At 43.4% G+C, this 22,660-nt stretch overlaps 1 protein-coding gene across 2 annotated transcripts in view; it reads right to left on the bottom strand.

Moving 5' to 3' along the window:
- Nucleotides 1–3,288: 3,288 nt before the first annotated feature.
- Nucleotides 3,289–22,660, bottom strand: part of EIF3L (eukaryotic translation initiation factor 3 subunit L) — a 115,474-nt gene continuing 96,102 nt past the window's right edge. For both annotated transcript variants that reach the window (XM_076006998.1, XM_076006999.1), the window contains 6 exons: nucleotides 18,024–18,195; nucleotides 15,096–15,250; nucleotides 14,207–14,377; nucleotides 11,373–11,870; nucleotides 4,544–4,624; nucleotides 3,289–3,574 (listed from right to left, as the gene is read on the bottom strand). In XM_076006998.1, the coding sequence (XP_075863113.1) occupies nucleotides 3,536–3,574; nucleotides 4,544–4,624; nucleotides 11,373–11,870; nucleotides 14,207–14,377; nucleotides 15,096–15,250; nucleotides 18,024–18,195 (1,116 nt within the window). In that variant the 3' untranslated portion in view covers nucleotides 3,289–3,535. The remainder of the gene's footprint in view (nucleotides 3,575–4,543; nucleotides 4,625–11,372; nucleotides 11,871–14,206; nucleotides 14,378–15,095; nucleotides 15,251–18,023; nucleotides 18,196–22,660) is intronic.

The raw sequence follows: 22,660 nt of genomic DNA on the forward strand, positions 1-22,660 counted from the left end.
TGAGAAAAGAGACAATGAGAATTAAGGAACTTGGCCCACAATCACACAGTATGTGGCAGTCAGGACTCAAACCCAGGTCTGCGGGAGCCCAAGCCCACAAGCTGCTATGCTACATTCTCTCACTGATGCAGAAACTTCTGGTAACTGGTACCACCCAGAGCTCGCCATTCCCTGGCAACAAAACCCTTGCTCTTGTTATGCATGGGAGTATCATGAACCTGCTTCCTCTGGGCAACATGGAATAAAAATCCTGCAAAAGTGGCCACAGCTGCTGAATGCCCCACATTCCTCCAGCGGTACCAGGCAGAGTCCAGCTACGCTTGCCCCCCTCACGGGCTGCTGGCTGCCCAGCACTGCTGCCGAGCCTGGCCCAACCAGCTGGCAGACAGCCCTGAGCTAGGCACTCACACACTGGGTCTGTGTGACCGTGGGCTCCTGGGATGGCTTGTCTCCTGGCAAGGCAAGAAGAGTGCCAAGGGGCCGTGTCAGACACGACACATTTTGACCTGGCATAATTTTAATAATGGAGAATTATGACATGAACTATGAAACTCTGGTGTTGAATTAAAAACAAATTAACTCCGGAGGCTACTCGGCAGTTCTGAATTCCAATGAGCCGCCGTTGCCAATGTCAGAGCCGGTGGGGTACAGCACGAGATGTTCTTCAGGAGGAATCAACCCACAGTGGCCTCCCTACTGCCAGGGAACCAGGTGGTAGCCAGGCAGTGGGTGCAAGAAACCCTGGCTGGCACTGGCCAGGCCATCAAAACACTTGGCAGATCCTGACTGGGCCACTCATTATAATGGCTTCAACAAAGTAACAGATGAGGGGTTGGAAAATGACCAAAAGCTCTACCAATGTTTAGATTTATTACACATTAACAGAGAGGCTGCTTTTGTTTTTAATTCCTTTGGGAGGTGAGACTGAGTTCTAACATGGTATCCCAGAGACAGTACAGGCTTTAGCCTAATTCAGGGCTGATATGGGTTCAAACCCTAGCTCCACCCTTGAGGTCTGAGAACTTAGACAAGTTTTGTAACCTCTGGTGAAAAATGCCTTTCCGTCTCACTCAAAATCATCTACAAGGCCCTACATAGACCTGGAGCCTCCCCCAGTCTCTGATCACTCCCCTTCTCCAAATGGCCTTCCTACTATATTCCCTCCACACACAAAACAGGCCTCAAGCCTTTACCCTTGCCGTTTTCTCTGCCTGGAGAGCTCTTGCCCCAGATCTGTAACATCTGCCTCCTTATCCCTTCAGGTCTCCGATCAAATGACACCAATCAGGGTATTTTTTTTGAGACAGAGTCTCATTCTGTCACCCAGGTTAGAGTGCCGTGGTGTCAGCCTAACTCACAGCAACCTCAAATTTCTGGGCTCAAGCGATCCTCCTGCCTCAGCCTCCAGAGTAGCTGAGGACTACAGGCGTGCACCACCATGCCCAGCTAATTTTTACTATTTTTAGTAGAGAAGGGGTCTTACTCTTGCTCAGGCTGGTCTCAAACTCCTGAGCTCAAGTGATCCTCCCATTTCCCATCAAGTGAGAGGGTCTTGAACTCTTTGCCTCAACTGATTCACCTGCCTCAAAGTGCTGGGATTACACCATGCCTGGCCCAATCAGTGTGCTCTATTCAAAATATTAATAGCAACTCCTGCCCTTGATTTTCCTCCATAACACAATCCCATCCAACATGCTAAATATGGCTTATCACCTGTCTCTATTCGCTAGAATTTGAGACCTACAAGGACAGGGATTTGGTTTTTTCCCACTTTGATTTCCCCTTTGGCTAGCAGTGCCTGGCTGGTTTGCTTGCAGAAAAAGGACCCAGTCTTCTGTGCATAAAATCCTACAACATGGGAGGCCAAGGCAGGCGGATTGCTCGAGGTCAGGAGTTCAAAACCAGCCTGAGCGAGACCCCGTCTCTACTAAAAATAGAAATTAATTGACCAACTAAAAATATATATACAAAAAAAAATTTAGCTGGGCATGGTGGCACATGCCTGTAGTCCCAGCTACTCAGGAGGCTGAGGCAGTAGGATTGCTTAAAGCCCAGGAGACCGAGGTTGCTATGAGCTAGGCTGATGCCACGGCACTCACTCTAGCCTGGGCAACAAAGAGAGACTCTGTCTCAAAAAAAAAAAAAAAAATCCTACAACGTGCCTGACACATAGGAGGCACACTGGAGAGATTAGATTCCTGGGGCTGCTGTAACAAACTACCACAAACTTGGCAGCTTAAAACACACTCTTTCTTAGTTCCAGAAGCCAGAAGTCCAAAATCAAGGTGTCAGCTCTAGGGAAGAATTGTTCCTTGCCTCTTCCAACTTCTGGCGACTCTGCACATTCTTTAGCTTATGGCGATATAACTACAACGTCTGCCTGTCTTCACGTGGCTTTCTCCTTCTCCCTGTCTCTCCTCAGTGTTTCTTTGCTGAGACAGGGTCTCACTAGAGTGCAGTGGTGCTGTCACTCTCACTATAATCTCCAATTCCAAGGCGTCCTGAGCAGCTACTATTATAAGCGTGCACCACTACTACACCTGGCTAACTTTTTTATAGTGTCTCTCATAAGGACAGTTATCCCTGGCACTTAGGGCCCACCTGGAAAATCCAAGATGCTCTCATCTTAAGATCTTTAATTTATAACCCTAAAGTCCTTTTTCCAAATAAGGTCACAATGAAAGCTCCAGGGATCAGGATGTGGACATATCTTAGAAACCACCATTCAACCCACTATAGCATTCAATAGTAAAGTATCAAGTCAATTGGAGGCCTGGGGTGGTGGCTCATGCCTGTAATCCCAGCACTTTGAGGCAGGGGGATCACTGAGCCAAGATATTAAAGACCAACCTGAGAAACACAGCAAGACACCTCAAACTTCAGGTCTCGATCAATCCTCCTGCCTCAGCCTCCCAAGTAACTGGGACTACAGGTCTTGAGCTTTTTTTTAATAGCTATGTGACCTGGATTAAGTCACTTAATCACCCAGGGGTCCATTTCCTCATCACTGAGATGGGGAACTGCCCAAACCCAAGCTGTCAGCAGTCGACATGGATACCTTTCTGGACAGTTCCCGGCAGTAGAAGGTGCTAAATAGTTTCTTCCCAGGACTCAGCACTGCCACTAACATGTCATTCAAATTATGGCAGGTTATTTAAAGCTCACAGGATTCTTGTGAGGTGCAAATAAGATATGAAATGTGAAAATGTCCTACAAATTATATAGTGATTTAAGAACATAAAGAATTAAAGAATTAAATTTAAACATTGATAAATGACACATCATGAAAACATGACATGGGAAATGATGTATTGCTGCCACAATCCACAGATTAATCCCTACAATAATGAGATGACAAATCTGGCTTCAAAGATCCTTTACTGAGATCTACTTAAAATATTTTAGTCCTCAATTTGAATAAATTTCAACTCAGTTGACAGGCTAATGGCTGATCCATGTAAAGATTTCATGGTGGCTAAAACATTTCCCACCTATAATATCAAAATAGCTTCCTAACAAATGTTAGTGACTGTCCTCAGGGTCTCTGTCCCATCTTCTTCAGGGTTCGATTAAGCTGGAAGAGAAAGAAAAACAAAGATTGATATGGGTTTTCGCCAATCTTTTTCATATAGTGTGTGTGATCACTAGGTCGGACTCCTAGCTGCCCCTCTGAGGGGCGTCCCTGACGTGGGCATGGGTGTCCACTATGTGTGTATAAAGCCCTGAAATTCACACGGCCCCCTACAGTTCATGCAGATTGTTATTTCATCTGCCTTTCACACTCGACAAACTCACACCCCACATTGCTCTACCCAAGTTATAGACAGGAAAGGGACGTAGAGCAGCTCAACTTGCCAAGGTTACTAGTCCAGTTAGGAGAAGATTTGGTTTTCTTGTTTCATAAGGAACAGGATCCTTGTGAGAAGACAGCCCCAGCCCACCATCCTGACAGATGTGATGTGCACAGCTAGAAAGTAAAAAGAACACCGGGGCTGTACTATGATCCTGCAGGAGTCTGACCTCTACTGGAAGATAATAGCACCAGAACACAGGGTTCCAGTGGGGGCCACAAAAAGAGAGCCATATCCTTCCAGTGTTTGGTCTGACCCACAAGACCTCTCCCAGGGAAAGATGAAAGAGGCACCAAGTCTGTCAGAACAGAGCTTCCCGTCCTCCAGTCCTCCAGCCTGCTAGAACTGGTCAGACCTGTCTAAGCTGGAGAACAGTGCCAAATGGGGAGGGATGGGTGAGAGCAGGCCGTGATCCACCCATATTAGGAAATATCAGGGAGGGAGAGGAAAGCTGGCCACCCTTAGACAGAGATCTTGGAAAAAGATGCTGCAGAGAAGGCTGACACAGCGATTCCTACAGGCCCAACTCCACTCCCCAAATCCCACGTAGCCAGCCAGTCTAGCTTTAAGTTTGAAACCTAAAGGGTCACTTTCAGGCTTTCTTAAAAATAGAAATCATAAATAAAAATATTAAAACTCCCCACTCAGTTCCTAATCTATCCCCAGCCAACAAACTCTCTCAGACCTCTCACCTCTTCAAATTTGTGGATCTGGCGGATAAAGAAATCCCCATAGCGCCTGGCAACCTTGGTGTCTGCAATGTGGATCATGTCCTGTAGGGAAAAGCACAGTCAGAGAAGAGAAGCAAGATGAAAGGAAGGGGCAGGGTCATCTAATCCATGACCCATTTATGGACTTGTAAATAATGAGGGTACTAAGTGTGAGATAATTCCCTACATTGCTTTTCCAAACAAAGGAGGGGGAAAGGCCCACTGGAAAAGTATTATCAGTTAATAGTAGCTTGCTCTTTCTTTTTTTTTTGAGACAGAGTCTCACTTTGTTGCCCAGGCTAGAGTGAGTGCCATGGCATCAGCCTGGCTCACAGCAACCTCAATCTCCAGGGCTCAGCGATCCTACTGCCTCAGCCTCCCGAGTAGCTGGGACTACAGGCATGCACCACCATGCCCGGCTCATTTTTTGTATATATATTTTTAGTTGGTCAATTAATTTATTTCTATTTTTGGTAGAGACGGGGTCTCGCTCAGGCTGGTTTCGAACTCCTGACCTTGAGCAATCCACCCGCCTCGGCCTCCCAAAGTGCTAGGATTACAGGCGTGAGCCACCGCGCCCGGCAATAGTAGCTTGCTCTTTCTAAATGGCTGCTTTTATTTTCTTATCAACTTATTTGATAAGAAAACAGTCTTTTCAATGAACATGAATCTTTTGGCAATAAAAATGGTTTTTATTCTCACACACTGTTGGTAAGATTGGCAAATCAGTCCAGTCTTGTTTTGTTTTTAGCTCAAAATACATTGAACATTATTTTACTTATAAAATCTCTACATATTTGAGCTTAAAACCCCCAAGAAAGCCAGGCGTGGTGGCTCACGCCTGTAATCCTAGCACTCTGGGAGGCTGAGGCGGGCGAATTGCTCGAGGTCAGGAGTTCGAAACCAGCCTGAGCAAGAGCAAGACCCCGTCTCTACTATAAATAGAAAGAAATTAATTGGCCAACTAATATATATAGAAAATTAGCCGGGCATGGTGGCGCATGCCTGTAGTCCCAGCTACTCGGGAGGCTGAGGCAGCAGGATTGCTTGAGCCCGGGAGTTTGAGGTTGCTGTGAGCTAGGCTGACGCCACGGCACTCACTCTAGCCTGGTCAACAAGCGAGACTCTGTCTCAAAAAAAACCAAAAAAACAAAAAACCCCAAGAACTTTCTTTTTTCCCTTGTTGAGACAGAGTCTTCCTCTGTCGCCTGGGCTAGAATGCAGTGCCATCATCATAGCTTACTGCAATCTAAAACCCCAGAGCCACAGGCATGCACCACAACACCTGGCTAATTTTTCTATTTTTTGTAGAGACGGGGTCTTACTCTTACTCAGGCTGGTTTCCAACTCCTAGCTTCAAGTGATTCTCTTGACTCGGCCTCCAAAAGTGCTAGGATTATAGGTGTTAGCCACTACATCCAAACCCAAGAACTTTCTAAATCTTTTTTTTTGAGACAGAGTCTCGCTTTGTTGTCCAAGCTAGAGTGAATGCCGTGGTGTCAGGCTAGCTCACAGCAACCTCAAACTCCTGGGCTGAAGCAATCCTGCTGCCTCAGCCTCCCGAGTAGCTGGGACTACAGGTATGTGCCACCATCCCCGGCTAATATTTTCTATATGTTTTTAGTTGGCCAATTAATTTGTTTCTATTTATAGTAGGGACAGGGTCTCGCTCTTGCTCAGGCTGGTTTCAAACTCCTGACCTCGAGCAATGCGCCTGCCTCAGCCTCCCAGAGTGCTAGGATTACAGGTGTGAGCCACCGCGCCCGGCCTCTAAATCTCTTTGGTAGGATTTTTTTCAAATTAACGATGAAAAATAAAACAAACAAATAACAGGAAGCATTTTGCCAAAGAGAAACCTGACTAGTAATACAACAGAGGACCAATAATAAAAACATGCAACTATTAACTTAACCTTAATATAATTTCATAGCAAAATTTCACTTGTATAACCAAATTGCCAATTCTTGGGAGAAATGTTTTTTTTTGTTTTTTTGGGTTTTTTCCCCTATGTTTTCCCTGAGCAACATTCAGCTTTGAAAGGGAGAAATGTTTTTTGAAACCATTCAGATAGTTGAGGTTAGTTAGGCTGGGTCACTAAGAGACAATAGAGGGATGTAGCACTTCACTGATATTGTCAAAGAATCTGTATATGTCAGGCATTGAGAGTAAACTCCAAAGGACTGAAGATAGCTGACACGATCCTGCATAGGCAGGAGAGTTTTGCTTGATTTTTAAAAGAATGGTTTAAAACAACATCAGAAAACTTCCACTGTTGATATATTTTTACTTTGGGTGAGTCTGTCCAAGTCAGGGATAGCTAAGGTCTGCCAAACACCAAGTCTTCTAAAAGCCATAAACTCTAAATGAAGAAAAAGCAAGAGGAACTTTCAAAAACAAACTACCCAAACTGATCTGGCAATTCCTCAACTAGGTATATATCTCAGAATTAAAAACATATATTCACACAAAAACTTGGCTGGGCCCAGTAGCTCATGCCTATAATCTCTGGGAGGCCAAGGCAGGAGGATCACTTGAGCTCAGGAGTTCGAGACCATCCCGATCTCAAGAGTGAGACACCGTCTCTACTCAAAATAACAAATACACGTTCACAGAAAAATTCACACATGAATATTCATAGCATCATTATTCATAATAGCCAAAAAGTGAAAGAACTCAAATGGCCAAAAACTAATGAATGGATAAACAAAATGTGGTGTATTCACACAATGGAATATTATTCAGCCATACAAAGAATAAAAGTACTGATATATGCCGCAACGTGGATGAAACTTGAAAGCATGCTCAGTGAAAGAAGCCAAACACAAAAGGCCACATATTATATGATTCTATTTACATGAAATGTCAAATGCATAGAGACAGAAAGTGGTTTGCCAGGGGATGGGGGAATTGGAAGGGACTGCTATTGGGTAGGGTTTTTCCTTTTGGGGGAATGGAAACATTCTAGAATTAGATAGGGGTGATGGTTGAAAAACATTTTGAACATACTAATAATCACTGAACCATACACTGTAAAACTAAAAATACAGAATATTTAAAAAATTTTCCTTATAGAATCAAAGAGCTAACAAGAGAATAAAAAGTAAAAGAACTATTTAAAGGAAACCAGAAACTATTCTAAGCAAAGCACAAAAGCTGCTTTTTCCATAAGGACATTTGCTAATCCTAGAAAATTTGGGTTGAGGGGCAAACCAAGGCCAGGGCAGTCTAACAGAAAATCCTCATATCTCGAGGGGGGAGAGGGGACAAGGGCAATATACATAACCTTAACATTTGTACCCCCATAATACGCTGCAAAAAAAAAAAGAAGATCCTCATAATGCTGGGATCCCAAAGGATTTCATTCTCAAGTCATAGGAGAACCAGAAGTGAACTGCCATTCCACTCCAAGCAAATCCTGCCAAGTACAGGGAGAGCTATAAAAGTGACCTATCCCAGAGACCTTACAACAAACACAAGATGACTCTTAATAGTCTGGAGCCTGGACTTGTCCCCTGGGTGGTCCAGGGGACCTCAGAGCTGTAAACGTAGTTTATGGTGATCTCAAACCAATAATATCCCAAAGCACCTTGAAGTGGCAAAAGTGTATCACCTCTAGAGTAATGAACATTCATCCTAGGCCCGAAGGAATGCTAATAAATAGTTTTCCAAGGACAATAGACCTTATGTAGTAAAATATAAGCATATAACAAAGCACCATACTGCAAGTTAAAAAAAAAAAAATCGGGCAAGCAAGAAATAGAGGTAAAGAGATTAATACGGTATAGGAATATCAATCAAAAGAAATCCCAGACTGAGCAAGAGGGAGGACCCCCCCCCCCCCCGTGCCCCTGCCCTGTCTCTACTAAAAATAGAAAAATTAGCCAGGCATGGTGGCACGCTCCTGTAGTCCCAGCTACTAGGGAGGCTGAGGCAGAAGGATGGCTTAAGCCCAGGAATTTGGAGGTTGCTGTGAGCTAGGGTGACACCACAGCACTCTATCCTGGGTGACAGAGTGCTCAAAAAAAAAAAAAAAAAAAAAAAAATCATCTGAACACAGGAGACAAAAAGATGGAATATATGGAAGAAAGGTTTAAGAGACATGGAAGACAGAATATGGTCATCTAACAAACATTAAATAAGAGTTCCAGAAGGAAGAGAAGGGAACAGAAATATCTAAGAGATACTGGCTAAGAATATTCTAAAAGAGACAACAGATATGAGTTCACTGGTTTAATAGATTCTCCTGAGTCCGTATGAGGTTTCCAAACATGTCTGAGAGGAATGTTTCCTTCACTTGTCAACATTTGTCAGTGTATGTACGTGGGGGAGACAAGCAAAAAGGGGAGGTGGTATTTCACATAAACAGTAATTCTAGGAGCCAAGACTATCTTAAGTCTTAGAAAACTCATGTAAGAAAATAAAACATAGTTCTTTTAAAAGCTTAAAATGTCCAGCTTGAATTTAAGATCACAACAGTGAAAACACTGTTCATCAACCTGCCTCTCCTTTCCTCTGAGGAAACCACTGCTATATTGCTTATGTATCCTTCCAGAAACAACTTGATGCATACGTAGGCATATATAAATGTATTACTAAAACAACTTAGATGAACCATGGATAGCCACTCTATAAAAAGTTTGTATTTTCTTTCTTTTGCTTTTTTAGACACAGGGTGTCACTCTGTCACTCAGACTGGAGTACAGTGGCATGATCACAGATCACTGCAGCCTTATTGCAGCCTCGAACTCCTGGGCTTGAGCAATCTTCCTGCCTCAGTCTCCTGAGTAGCTAGGACCATGGGCCACCAAGCCTGGGTAAATTTTTAATTTTTTGTAGTAGCAAGGGTCTTGATAGTGATCCTCCCGCCTAGGCCTCTCAAAGTACTGTTATTACAAATGTGACTTATCACACCTGGCTCTTGTGCGTACTTTCTGTAATAGCCAAAACCACCTAAATGTCTATCACTAGGAGAATGAACAAACTGCAGTACAATAATTGCAGATGTTCAACTATCACAAAGCAATAAGCATGAACGAACTACGGCTACATATAATGACACTGGATGGTGATTCTCTCAATTAAGACATTGAGCAGCCAGGCGCGGTGGCTCACACCTGTAATCCTAGCACTCTGGGAGGCCAAGGCCAGCAGATTGCTCAAGGTCAGGAGTTTGAGACCAGCCTGAAAAAGAGTGAGACCCCGTCTCTACTAAAAATAAAAATAAATTGGCCAACTAAAAATATATAGAAAAAATTAGCCAGGCATGGTGGCACATGCCTGTAGTCCCAGCTACTCGGGAGGCTGAGGCAGGAGGATCCCTTGAGCCCAGGAGTTTGAGGTTGCTGTGAGCTAGGTTGACGCCATGGCATTCTAGCCCAGGCAACAGTGAGACTCTGTCTCAAAAAAAAAAAAAAAAAGACATTGAGCAAAAGAAGCCAGACACAAAGAGTACATACGGTACAATTCCACTGTATGAAGTTCACAAATAGGCAATACTAACATGGTGTCAGAAGTCAGGATAATGGCTTCCCACTTGCTAAAGTACTTCCAACAGTTTACAGGCACCCATTTTTTCTCCAACCTCATCTACCACAGCCTACTCTCTCAGGCAACTCAGGCATACTGCAGCTGTCCCTCAAACTTACTGGGCTCACTCCTGCCCCAGGGCCTTTGCTCTAACTGCTCTCTATTCCTGGAAGGCTATTTGCTTCACCCAGATACATGGCTGGCTAACTCCCTCACTTCCTTCAAGTCTTAGCTTAAATTTTACTTTCTCAGCAAAGTCTATCCTGAGTACTCTTTTTAATACTGCAATCTCTGCCTTCCACTGCCTCTACCTTTATTCTATAGTGCTTGGCAACTTTCAACCTACTACCATAGTTTGTTGAATTACAATGTCTTTTGTTTATCATTTTTTTTTTTTTGAGACAGCATCTCACTCTGGGCTAGAGTGCAGTGGCATCATCATAGCTCACTGCAACCTCAAATGCCTTGGCACAGTAATCCTCCTGCTCAGCCTCCCAAGAAGCTGGGACTATAGGTGTGTACCAGCACACTGGCTAATTATTCTATTTTTTGGTAGAGATGGGATCTTGCTATGTTGCTCAAGCTTGTCTCGAACTCCTGGCCTCAAGTGATCCTCCTGCCTTGGTCTCCCAAAGCACTATGAGTACAAGCATGAGTGACCACTCCTGAACTCATCTATCTCACAGCAACCTCAAACTCCTGGGCTCAAGCAATCCTCCTGCCTCAGCCTCCGAGTAGCTGGGACTACAGGCATGCGCCACCATGCCCGGCTAATTTTTTTTTATGTATATTAGTTGGCCAATTAATTTCTTTCTATTTATAGTAGAGACAGGGTCTCACTCTTGCTCAGGTTGGTTTCGAACTCCTGAGCTCAAAAGATCCGCCCGCCTCAGCCTCCCAGAGAGCTAGGATTACAGGTGTGAGCCACCGCGCCCAGCTTATTTTTCTTTTTTTAAACAAGAGAATGGTAGCACCACAAGGGCAGGAATCTTTGTTGATTTTGCTCACTGGTGTATCCCATGTACACAGACAGTGACCAGAAGATAGTGAACCCGGACCACTGCTATGTCCTGTACTTTAAAAAATGTTTCTTGGGACTTCTTCCTTCCTTGCTGTTTCTTGAGGCCCAATAAGATCCCTATACTGTTTTCTGTTTTATGTGTTTATACATTGTGTGTAATAATAAAGAAAGGGGGGGGGAAGATAGTGAACCTGTTTATAAATATTTATTACTAAACAGATGAACAGAGTGCCCCATAGATCCTAGCCCAGGGCATAGCCATACCTTATCAATGTAGAAATCGACCTCGGAGGCGGACTGAAATTCACCATCTAGGGCAGAGATACCACTGGTCCACACCAAGTTCTTCATCTTGTGTTTGAAGACAAGAAGCTGGATCCGGAACTCCTGCTCTGTGAGGTCCAGGAAGCCTGCCAACTTGGCCACAGGCATGGTGGTGTAGAGCTTAAGGAAGCTGCGGATGGTTGAGAGCTGGGCCTGCTGCTGCACTTCATCAGAAAACACCTTCAGCTGCTGCAGGAAGGGCTCTTTGTGGTAGTTTGGGTGCACGTTGTCATAGTTGGGCACTACAGGTGACAGGAACTTGGGGCAGGAGTAGCTGAAAAGTTCCTCATAGACCTGTGGGTCACCTTTCTGCATGCGCAGCATCTTGTCCCCATACTTCTCCCGCAGCTGGAGGTGAATGCTCTCATCAATACGCATGGGGTACATAGTGAGGGCAATGGCCAGCAGTGCGTGCATCTGCTCATTCTGCTTGTTAATCTGGGAATGAGGAGGAGAGTGGTGTGGGTCAAATGAGATAAATTTCTTGAGGTTCCCACTACTAATGTGGCCCCACTATCCTCCCAGGTGTACTCTGCACAAATCTTCCAACTTATCCTGTTGTCTCATACTAGTCACCAAACTTTCTCGATGCTCTTCCCATCCTCCCTCCAGCTCTACTGAACTTCTGTCCTCTGTCATAGCTCCAGGTCCTCCCTGGTCATCTCCTGGATTCCTTACTGGCAATTCTGTCTTAGTCTCTCCAGTGTACCCCACACATACCACCGGGTCAATCCTTTTATATCAGGATCAAGTTACCTAAAACCTTTGATGGTACCTTGATGCCTACAGAATACAGACTAAATATAGTCATGCGCTTCATAACAATGTTTAGGTCAAGGACAGGCTGCATATACAATGGTGGTCCCATAAGATTATAATACCATACTTTTACCTTATCTTTTCTATTTATATACACAAATACCATTGTGTTACAAGTGCTGACAGTATTCAGTACAGTAACATGCTGTACAGGTTTGTAGCTTAGGAGCAATACGCTGCACCATATAGCCCGGTATGTCGAAAGCTATGCCATCTAGGTTTATGTAAGCATACTCCATGATGTTCATACAACAGTATCACCTAACAATGCATTTCTCAGAATGGATCCCTGTTGTTAAGCAACATAAGACTGTACTTCACTGGGTAATGAAGGTTATTCCAGAGTCTAATATCCCAATTCCCACTCACTCCTCTCCGGCCCTCCCAGCCAAAATGATTTGTCATGTTGCTGCAATACTCAACCCCTTTGCTTATGTTGTTCTCTCTTCCTAGAATGCTCCTCCCAATTAATTTTATGCATGTCTTAACACCATTCATATTGTCCTTACCACCCAGATGTTAATGATCTGAGGTAAAAGACACAACAGAAACTCTTAGAGTAGGCTAGCCTTTAAAAAAATTATGTTGGGGCCGGGCGCGGTGGCTCAAGCCTGTAATCCTAGCACTCTGGGAGGCCGAGGCGGGCGGATTGCTCGAGGTCAGGAGTTCGAAACCAGCCTGAGCAAGAGCAAGACCCCGTCTCTACTATAAATAGAAAGAAATTAATTGGCCAACTAATATATATATATATATATAATTAGCCGGGCTTGGTGGCGCATGCCTGTAGTCCCAGCTACTCGGGAGGCTGAGGCAGCAGGATTGCTTGAGCCCAGGAGTTTGAGGTTGCTGTGAGCTAGGCTGACGCCACGGCACTCACTCTAGCCTGTGCAACAAAGCGAGACTCTGTCTCAAAAAAAAAAAAAAAAAATTATGTTGGAAAAAACCATACAAAATAGGAATTTTCCCCTTTCTTCTTTTTTAACCACTTTGGTACGAGCGTCGACTACAGTCGATAGCCACAGATGAACGTGCACAGCCGAGCATTGACTTTAGCCAACAGCCATGATGTGAAGGCGCACAGCCAAGCAACAACTTTAGGGTTAATAACAAAACTTCTATAACAGTATTCCGAATTGAGGTAATACAACCCTTGTACTGCATCAGAAAATCTCATGCATTTTAGAGAAAGACATTTTCCAGCACCTTACAATAGTGATAAAACAAAAAGGAAAAATCCATGAAGATGTACTGTATGCTCAAAAAATAAAGGTGTAGTATTAGATACTATTGTAAACAATGTAATATTGGCCTATGTGTAGCCCCATGCTTTGAAATTTATCATACCAAAGAATAAAATTTACCATATTATTCAAAAACTTGCCTTATTTCTTTATGATATGAATGAAATAAAACTATAATTTTGAATTGACTTTTCTAATTTTTCATTTATCAAAATAAAATTGTGAACATTTAAAAACATAATAAAAACATATATGTATATGTTACCTATTCTGATTTACATTACAAGTAAAGCTGCCTGTAAAATAAAATAAGCTTTCAGTGCTTTAAAGCTTTCCTCATCACACAAGAGCAAAACGGATTTGTTGTCAATGCACAGCACAAACTATCATGCGGACTATGAGTGCCGGCTGTGGGCAAGGTTTCGAGGCCGGTAAGTACTGTTCCGAAGTGGTTAAGAGATGGGATCACACTCTGGTGCTTATGCTAGAGTACAGGGACTATTCATAGGTATGATCCTGTGCATTATAGCTTTCAACTCCTGGCCTGCAGTGATCCTCCTGCCTCAGCCTCCCAAGAAGCTGGGACTACAGGTTTTTGCCACCTTGCCAGCTTAAAACAGCAAAATTTTAGATGAGGTTTACTGAAAATTTGGTATACAAGCCAAGGAGACAGCTGATTAAAAAGACCCCAGGCTGCACACAGAGACCCCTTACCATTTCATACTTATATGTGGTCCTCTGGAACATGCTCTTGGTCCTCTGGATGTAGAGGAGGATGTTGGCAAAGACCCGGATGGCATCTTGGTAGCGACGCATCATCAAATACGCAAAACCAACATAATAGTATGTGGTAACTTGGCACTCTGGCACACGGGAATACATGCTCTGAGGAAGGTGGAACAAACATCCATGAGTTCCAGTTCATCCCAGATGGGCCGTGAAACTTAGTGGGGCCTAGTGCCAGCTAAGATGGAAACATGGAGAGCTTCTCCTGCAGAGGCCCTGAACTACCCAGAGGAAGCTCTGTCTCTGGAGTCAGAGGGTCTAAGAATAGATTGTACTATATATTGTACTATATATGTTTTAAGGCCTCCATTTTCTTAGCTGTTAACAGAAAGGGAATGGACCAGATGACCCCTAAAATCTTTTCCAGCTCTAACACACTGTATACCTCAGTTTTGCTATTTTTCCTTGCTTTTTTCAAATAAGCCCTCTAAAGGACAGGTAACACAAACATGCGCAAGTACACACATGCACATACATGAAACAAACATCAAAAAAAGTATCTGTTTTCCTGTGGCTAGGAAAATCACAACTAATCGTGTATTGATAGATTATCATCTTAGAACTAAATTTTTCATTCTTTAAGACCAGTGAAACTTGAATAGTAAAAAGCTGCCATTATCACTCTCTTCAGAAAACAGAATCAAGGAGTGTAATTAAACAAATCGTCTAGACCCAGAATTTCACTGCAGGTGTTTGTCTAGTTTTAGTCTCAATTTTCAATTGGCCTGTGGAAAAGTCCTTTCACCTCTCCTGGAAATCTGTCCTGCGAAATCAGAGAGTTCTCTGGGAAGATGAGCTAGAGGTAACAGGCAATTACCTTCTTGTTCAGTTCGATATTCTCTAGCACCTTGATGGCCTGGTAGTAATCCCCCAACAAGGAGTGCAGGCGTAGAAGCCCCACCAGGCTGAAGTAACCAAGCATCTTATAGAGCGAATGACGTCCATACTCCCCAGCCACACTCTCAGGGTCACCTAAGAGAGACAGACGCTATGAACCCTTCAGCAAGAGGCAGGTAAAAGAAGGCAAGCCTGACCTCTGAATGTTACTCAATAAACTCACCTGCTGCTAGCCTTAAAGCTTCCTGCAAAAGGAAATAACTCTGTCTTCAAAGGAATACCAATAAACAGCATGACTAACCTTAGGTTAATCTTAAATTCACCAACAGTTGCTTACAGGCTGACAGTTCATTTTAAAATTTTTTCTGGCCACAACACACCTGAGAATATGAGAGGACCTCTCTCATCAGTAACAGTTACTCACCACGGTCCCTCTTTTCAGTAAGTCCATGAGGTGGAAGGTATTTTCCTAATAGCACTAAGATGCTGTTTGCCTTTCTCACTGAGCTGACATTTGCACTGAAGATACGAAAACAATGCTGAGTAAAACTACTGTCAACTTAGCATAAATCAGGCAGTTACACCGAACTGTACCAGTAGTCATTGTATTGTTTTCTGCCATGCACTTAAAAGAATCAGTTCCTTTCTTTCATGGAGCACCATTTTTATTTGAAAGAACTGACACAACTGCTTATTCGACAGATATTTTCTCAAAAATGAATGAAGTAAACCTATAATACTTCAATGAAAACAACTGACAGGGATTCCTGCCAATAAAAAATTTGAGCTTTTAAGCAAAAATGAAAAAACTTTATAAAACAAGTTTTCTGCTACTACGAGCTCTACAGCTTCCAAATAAAAGATTTACCTGATGAGGTTGGTCAGTGGCAAAGGTAACAAACGTGATTTTTTAAAAAATTGTGTTAGGTTCAGTGGCTCAAGCCTGTAATCCTAGCACTTTGGGAGGCAGACAGGAGGAACATTTGGACTTAGGAGTTTAAGGTTGCAGTGAGCTACGATGTCACCACTGCACCCTACCTGGCCAACATAGTGAGACCCTTTTATCCAAAAAAAAAAAGCAAACAAAAAAGCCTGCATAATAAAATACGTCAACATTTGGAAAATCCTTATAACTCAGTGAACCAATAGTTTACCAAATCACATATGGATGTAAAAGACCCATTCAAATTGCAGGATAGGCTGGGCCCGGTGGCTCACGCCTGTAATCCTAGCACTCTGGGAGGCCTAAGGCGGGAGGATCACTCAAGGTCAGGAGTTCGAGTCCGGCCTTAACAAGAGCGAGACCCCGTCTCTACTATAAATAGGAAGAAATTAATTGGCCAACTAAAAATATATAGACAAAAAAATTAGCCAGGCATGGTGGCCACGCATGCCTGCAGTCCCAGCTACTCGGGAGGCTGAGGCAGTAGGATCGTTTGAGCCCAGGAGTTTGAGGTTGCTGTGAGCTAGGCTGATGCCACAGCACTTTAGCCAGGGCAACAGAGTGAGACTGTCTCAAAACAAAAACAAATTGTAGGATAGACCAATAACTTTAATACAATAAGGGTCACAATATAGTTTCAGATTCCTCACTGCACTTAACCTGTATGAAACTACCACCTGTTTCAAAGAATCACAGATTGAGTATCCTTCTAAAATGCCTGTGATCAGAAATGCTTCAGATTTCAGCTTATTTTGGATTTTGTAATATTTGCATATATAAAATGAGATATCCCGGGGATGGGAACCAAGTCTAAACACAAAATTCGTTGTTTCATATACACCTTATACATATAGCCTAAATGTAATTTTACAATACTTTAAATAAATTCGTGTATGAAACAAAGTTTTTTTTTTTTTTTGAGACAGAGTCTCACTTTGTCGCCCAGGCTAGAGTGAGTGCCATGGCGTCTGCCTAGCTCACAGCAACCTCAATCTCCTGGGCTCAAGCAATCCTGCTGCCTCAGCCTCCCAAGTAGCTGGGACTACAGGCATGCACCACCATGCCCGGCTAATTTTTTCTATATGTATTAGTTGGCCAATTAATTTCTTTCTATTTATAGTAGAGACAGGGTCTCACTCTTGCTCAGGCTGGTTTCAAACTCCTGACCTCGAGCGATCCGCCCGCCTCGGCCTCCCAAAGAGCTAGGATTACAGGCGTGAGCCACCGCGCCCGGCCTGAAACAAAGTTTTGACTGCAACTGCTCACATAAGATCACGTATAAAATTTTCCACTGTGCCATCATGTATGTACTCAAAAACACTGGGATTTTGGAGCACTTCAGATTTTTGAATTAGGGATGTTCAACCTGTATGTGCTACTACATACACGATATAGCATCAAAGAACATCTGTACTGCCTGAAAAGGCTACTAAAATACTTCTCCCTATCTCAACTACATGACTCTGTGAGGCCAGATTGTCCTCATATACTTCAGCCTAAACAGTATATTGTAACCGATTGAATGCAGACGCAGAAATGAGAATCCAGCTATGTTCTATAAAGCCTGACACTGAAGACACCTGCAAAAATGCCTCTTTTCATTGGAAAAAAATTTTTTTTTAATATAGATAAGCTCTGTGGTTCTCAATATTTTAAAAAACATTTTGACACCAAAAAGTCTGAGAAGCAATTATCTAAACAAAGGCCCTGGAGACACAGTGGAAGTGTTTACAAACGTAAATTTCAATATGCATTGATTTAGTCTGTCCCTCAACAAACTGCCAAGCCCAGTAGCCCCCACCATCGGCCCTCAGCTACTGTTCATATTCAAGCACCAAAGAAGAGCCAGCAGCCCACTGCCTAAGAGAGTGACTCATCTGCTCTACTGGCAGTATCTACTCATTTGGAACAGATGGCAAGCAGCTGGAAACTCACAGGTCATGGCAATCAGCCTGTTGCACTCACCTCCACTTGTGTACACCTCCAACTGCCGATTGATGTTGGATTTGTCTACCAAGGAATGAAGGACGTTGAGGACACTGTGAACATTCCAGATTTTCGGATTGGAACGAAGGAAGTCAATCTCCTCCTCAGACTTCTTCGCAGTCTTACAGCGGTACTGACTAAATGACTGAAACTATTGAGGAAGAAGGGAAAGATTCAGCATCAGTATAAACCCAGAGTGACAGTTCACATGCACAACACTGTAAATGAGGCACCGCCAGGGCTCTGGACAGGGAAAGGTAACGGTAAAACAACCATTTCGCATTTGAAATCATTTTGTACACTGTTTTTCATTTTTTTTTCAAGAGAGTCTCATGGCATCAGCCTAGCTCACAGCAACTTCAATCTCCTAGGCTCAAGCAATCCTACTGCCTCAGCCTCCCGAGTAGCTGGGAGGACAGGCATGCGCTACCATGCCCGGCTAATTTTTTGTATATATATTTTTAGTTGGTCAATTAATTTCTTCCTATTTTCAGTAGAGACAGGTTCTCGCTCAGGCTGGTTTCGAACTCCTAACCTTGAGCAATCCGCCCACCTCGGCCTCCCAGAGTGCTAGGATTACAGGCGTGAGCCACCATGCCCCGCCTATACACTGTTTTTCAAAGCCATCTTTTTTTTTTTTGAGACAGAGTCTCACTTTGTTGCCCAAGCTAGAGTGAGTGCTGGAGTGTCAGCGTAGCTCACAGCAACCTCAAACTCCTGGGCTCAAGCGATCCTCCTGCTTCAGCCTCCCAAGTGGCTGGGACTACAGGCATGTGCCACCATCCCTGGCTAATTTTTTCTATATATATTAGTTGGCCAATTAATTTCTTTCTATTTATAGTATAGATGGGGTCTCGTTTTTGCTCAGGCTGGTTTAGAACTCCTGACCTCGAACGATCCTCCCGCCTCAGCCTCCCAGAGTGCTAGGATTACAGGTGTGAGCCACCGTGCCCAGCCTCAAAGCCATCTTTGATTAAACTGTAAATTTTATTCATTATTGAATGTTACTTATTCTACAATTAAGTAAAAATCTCTAGGATTATAAGTAGTCAATGGAAAAACCATTCAATTTGGAGTCCAGGACAACCTAAAGTCACTATCTCTGGGAGTCACAATGCAGTTGACCTGGCAAACAAAGCACCAGAGGTACTCTTGTAACAGATCTATTCAGATACTCCTTGACCATACCACGGCCAGGGTTGTGAGTAATGATGTGGTGTAGGTATCTGCATATGTGTGCCTTTCCTACCAGAGCTGAACACCAATTCCCAGTCTGTGTCACCTGTACACCACTCTCAACCACAGGGTCTGGCCAAGTGTAAGACACACACAAACAGCATGCTATAGAAAGTGGGGCAGTGGTTCTACCTGGAATTAGTCCTTGGCTGCCTCCATCAGTCATGCAGCTAATAGTACAGCAGACTACCCAAACAATCAGACTTGTTTTTTGAGACAGGGTCTTGATCTGTTGCCCAGGCTAGAGTGTAATGGTGTAATCATAGCTCACAGCAGTTTCAAACTCCTGGGCTCAAGGAATCCTGCCTCAGCCTCCCAAGTTGCTGGGATTACAGGTGCATACTACCACACATAGCTTATTTTTCTAATTTTTTGTAGAGACGAGGTCTTGTTCTGTTGCCCAAGCTGGTCTCAAATGATCCTCCTGTCTCGGCCTCCCAAAGGGCTAGGATTACAGGTAGGAGCCACTGCACCTGGCCTCAATCACAATTTTTAAAAGCTCCCTGGTTGATTGTGGTATGTGCCAGGTTTGGAAACCAGAGACCTAGAATCTAGGTCATGATCTAAGATTGTTCTTCAACTCTAAAATATTATCTTCATATAAGAATGTAGGAAAAAAAGTTTCTGATTTTATAGTAAAGAATAATATCCAGAACATATAAAGAATTCTCATAGGCCGGGCGCAGTGGCTCAGACCTGTAATCCTAGCACTCTGGGAGGCCGAGGCAGGCGGATTGCTTGAGGTCAGGAGTTCAAAACCAGCCTGAGCAAGAGCGAGACCCCATCTCTACTATAAATAGAAAGAAATTAATTGGCCAACTGATATATATAGAAAAAATTAGCCGGGCATGGTGCCACATGCCTGTAGTCCCAGCTACTCAGGAGGCTGAGGCAGGAGGACTGCTTGATCCCAGGAGTTTGAGGTTGCTGTGAGCTAGGCTGACACCATGGCACTCACTGTAGCTTGGGCAAAAAAGCAAGACTCTGTCTCAAAAAAAAAAAAAGAATTCTCATAAATCAGTAAGAAAATGTTCAATCTCTTTAGTTATCAAAAAAATGTAATCTGAGATTATCATTTCTTTCCCATCAAACTAACAAAAATTAGACAGACTGGTAATAACCAGTGTAGAAAACAGATGCTCTCAAATGATGCTGGTAGTAGAACAATTTGATACAGCCCACTGAAAATACAATATGTTACTATTTACAAAATTTCAAAGTGAGGTGAGAGCCACTTGCCTATAACCCTAGCACTTTGGGAGGTCACGGCAGGATGATGACAGGAGGATCATTTGAGGGTAGGAGTTGAAGACTAGCCAGAGTAACACAGTGAGACCCCATCTCCACAAAAAACAGAAACATTAGCTGTGCATGGTGGTGTATGCCTATAGTCCCAGATACTGGGGAGGCTGAGACAGAGGATTGCATGAGCCTAAGAGTTTGAGGCTACAGTGGCAGCCTAGGCAACAGTGTAAGACATCCTCTCAAAAAAAAAGAAAAAGAAAAAAGAAAAAAAATGTGATTAAAATGTTCTTTATCTTAATTGTGATGATACATATACATTGATCAAATTGGATCAACTGCATACGTATATCGGTACATTTTACTGTATATAAACTATAGTTCCATAAAGCTGATTTGAAAGAATTTAAAAAGCAAAGATCTTTCAACCAACAATCCTACTTTTAGCTGATGATCCCTAGAAATATACCTATGTATAACACATGCAAGGATATTTATTAATTCACTTTTTTTCTTTAATTTATTTTTTTTGAGACAGAGTCTTACTTTGTCACCCAGGCTAGAGTGCCATGGCGTCAGCCTTGCTCACAGCCACCTCAAACTCCTGAGCTCAAGCAATCCTCCTGCCCTAGCCTCCCAAGTAGCTGGGACTACAGGCATGCGCCACATGCCCGGCTAATTTTTTGTATATATATTTTTAGTTGTCTAGCTAATTTCTTTTTATTTTTTTAGTATAGATGGGGTCTTGCTCTTGCTCAGGCTGGTCTTGAACTCCTGACCGTGAGAGTGATCCTCTCACCTTGGCCTCCCAGAGTGCTAGGATTACAGACATGAGCCATCGCGCCCGCCAATTCACTTTTTATAAACAGTGGCAACTGAGAACCCAAATCATCATGAAAGTGGTATGTCCGTATCATATACACTGCAGTAAAAGAACAATACCCACAGTCCTATGAATACATAATTTAAATGTTACAAGTCATAGCAAATAGCACAACAGAGCATGATGCCTTTTTATGATTTCTCTCAGGCCAGGTACAATGGCTCAGACCTGTAATCCCAGCACTATGGGAGGCCCAGGTGGGAGGATTGCTTGCGGCCAGGAGTTCAAGACCAGATTGAGCAACATAGTAAAACCCCATCTCTACAAAGAATTAAGAAATTAGGCCGGGCGTGGTGGCTCACGCCTGTAATCCTAGCACTCTGGGAGGCCGAAGCAGGCAGATTGCTCCAGGTCAGGAGTTTGAAACCAGCCTGAGCAAGAGTAAGACCCCGTCTCTACTATAAATAGAAAGAAATTAATTGGCCAACTAATATATATAGAAAAAATTAGCCAGGCATGGTGGTGCATGCCTGTAGTCCCAGCTACTCGGGAGGCTGAGGCAGTAGGATCGCTGAGCCCAGGAGATTGAGGTTGCTATGAGCCAGGCTGATGCCATGGCACTCACTCTAGCCTGGGCAAGAAAGTGAGACTCTGTCTCAAAAAAAAAAAAAATTAGCCAGGCGTGGTGGTACGTGTCTGTGGTCCCTGCTACTCAGGAGGCTGAGCAGGGAGGATTGCTTAAGCCCAGGAATTCAAGGCAACAGCGAGCTATGATCGCACCACTGCACACCAGCTGGACAACAGAACAAGACCCTGCCTCTAAAAATAAAAACTAAAAAAAAGGCCAGCGCAGTGGCTCACACCTGTAATCCTAGCACTATTAGGAGTCCAAGACGTGAGGATCGCTTGAGCTCAGGAGTTTGAGACCAGCCTGAGCAAGAATGAGACTCTGTCTCTAGTAAAAATAGAAAAGTAGCCAAGTGACTAAAAATAGAAAAAACAAAGTAGCTGGGTGTGGTGGTGCACATCTGTAGTCCCAACTACTCAGAAGGCTGAGTCAGGAGGAATGCCTGAGCCCAGGAATTAGAGGCTGCTGTGAGCTAGGCTGATGCCATGGCACTCTAGCCTGGGTGAGAGAATAAAAGTGTCTCCAAAAAAAAAAAAACTCTCTCTTTACATGTACATGACAGAAACATCAACGTAGTGCCTTTCCTTACAGACAATAATTGATGCCACTGCAAAGGCAAGGAAGGCAGGCACTTTATTTGCAGCTTGAAAAAAAACCCTTAGCAGTAACAACACATTCATATAGTAC

Source organism: Microcebus murinus, chromosome 10, assembly GCF_040939455.1.
Source record: "Microcebus murinus isolate Inina chromosome 10, M.murinus_Inina_mat1.0, whole genome shotgun sequence".
NCBI classification, from domain to species: domain Eukaryota; kingdom Metazoa; phylum Chordata; class Mammalia; order Primates; family Cheirogaleidae; genus Microcebus; species Microcebus murinus.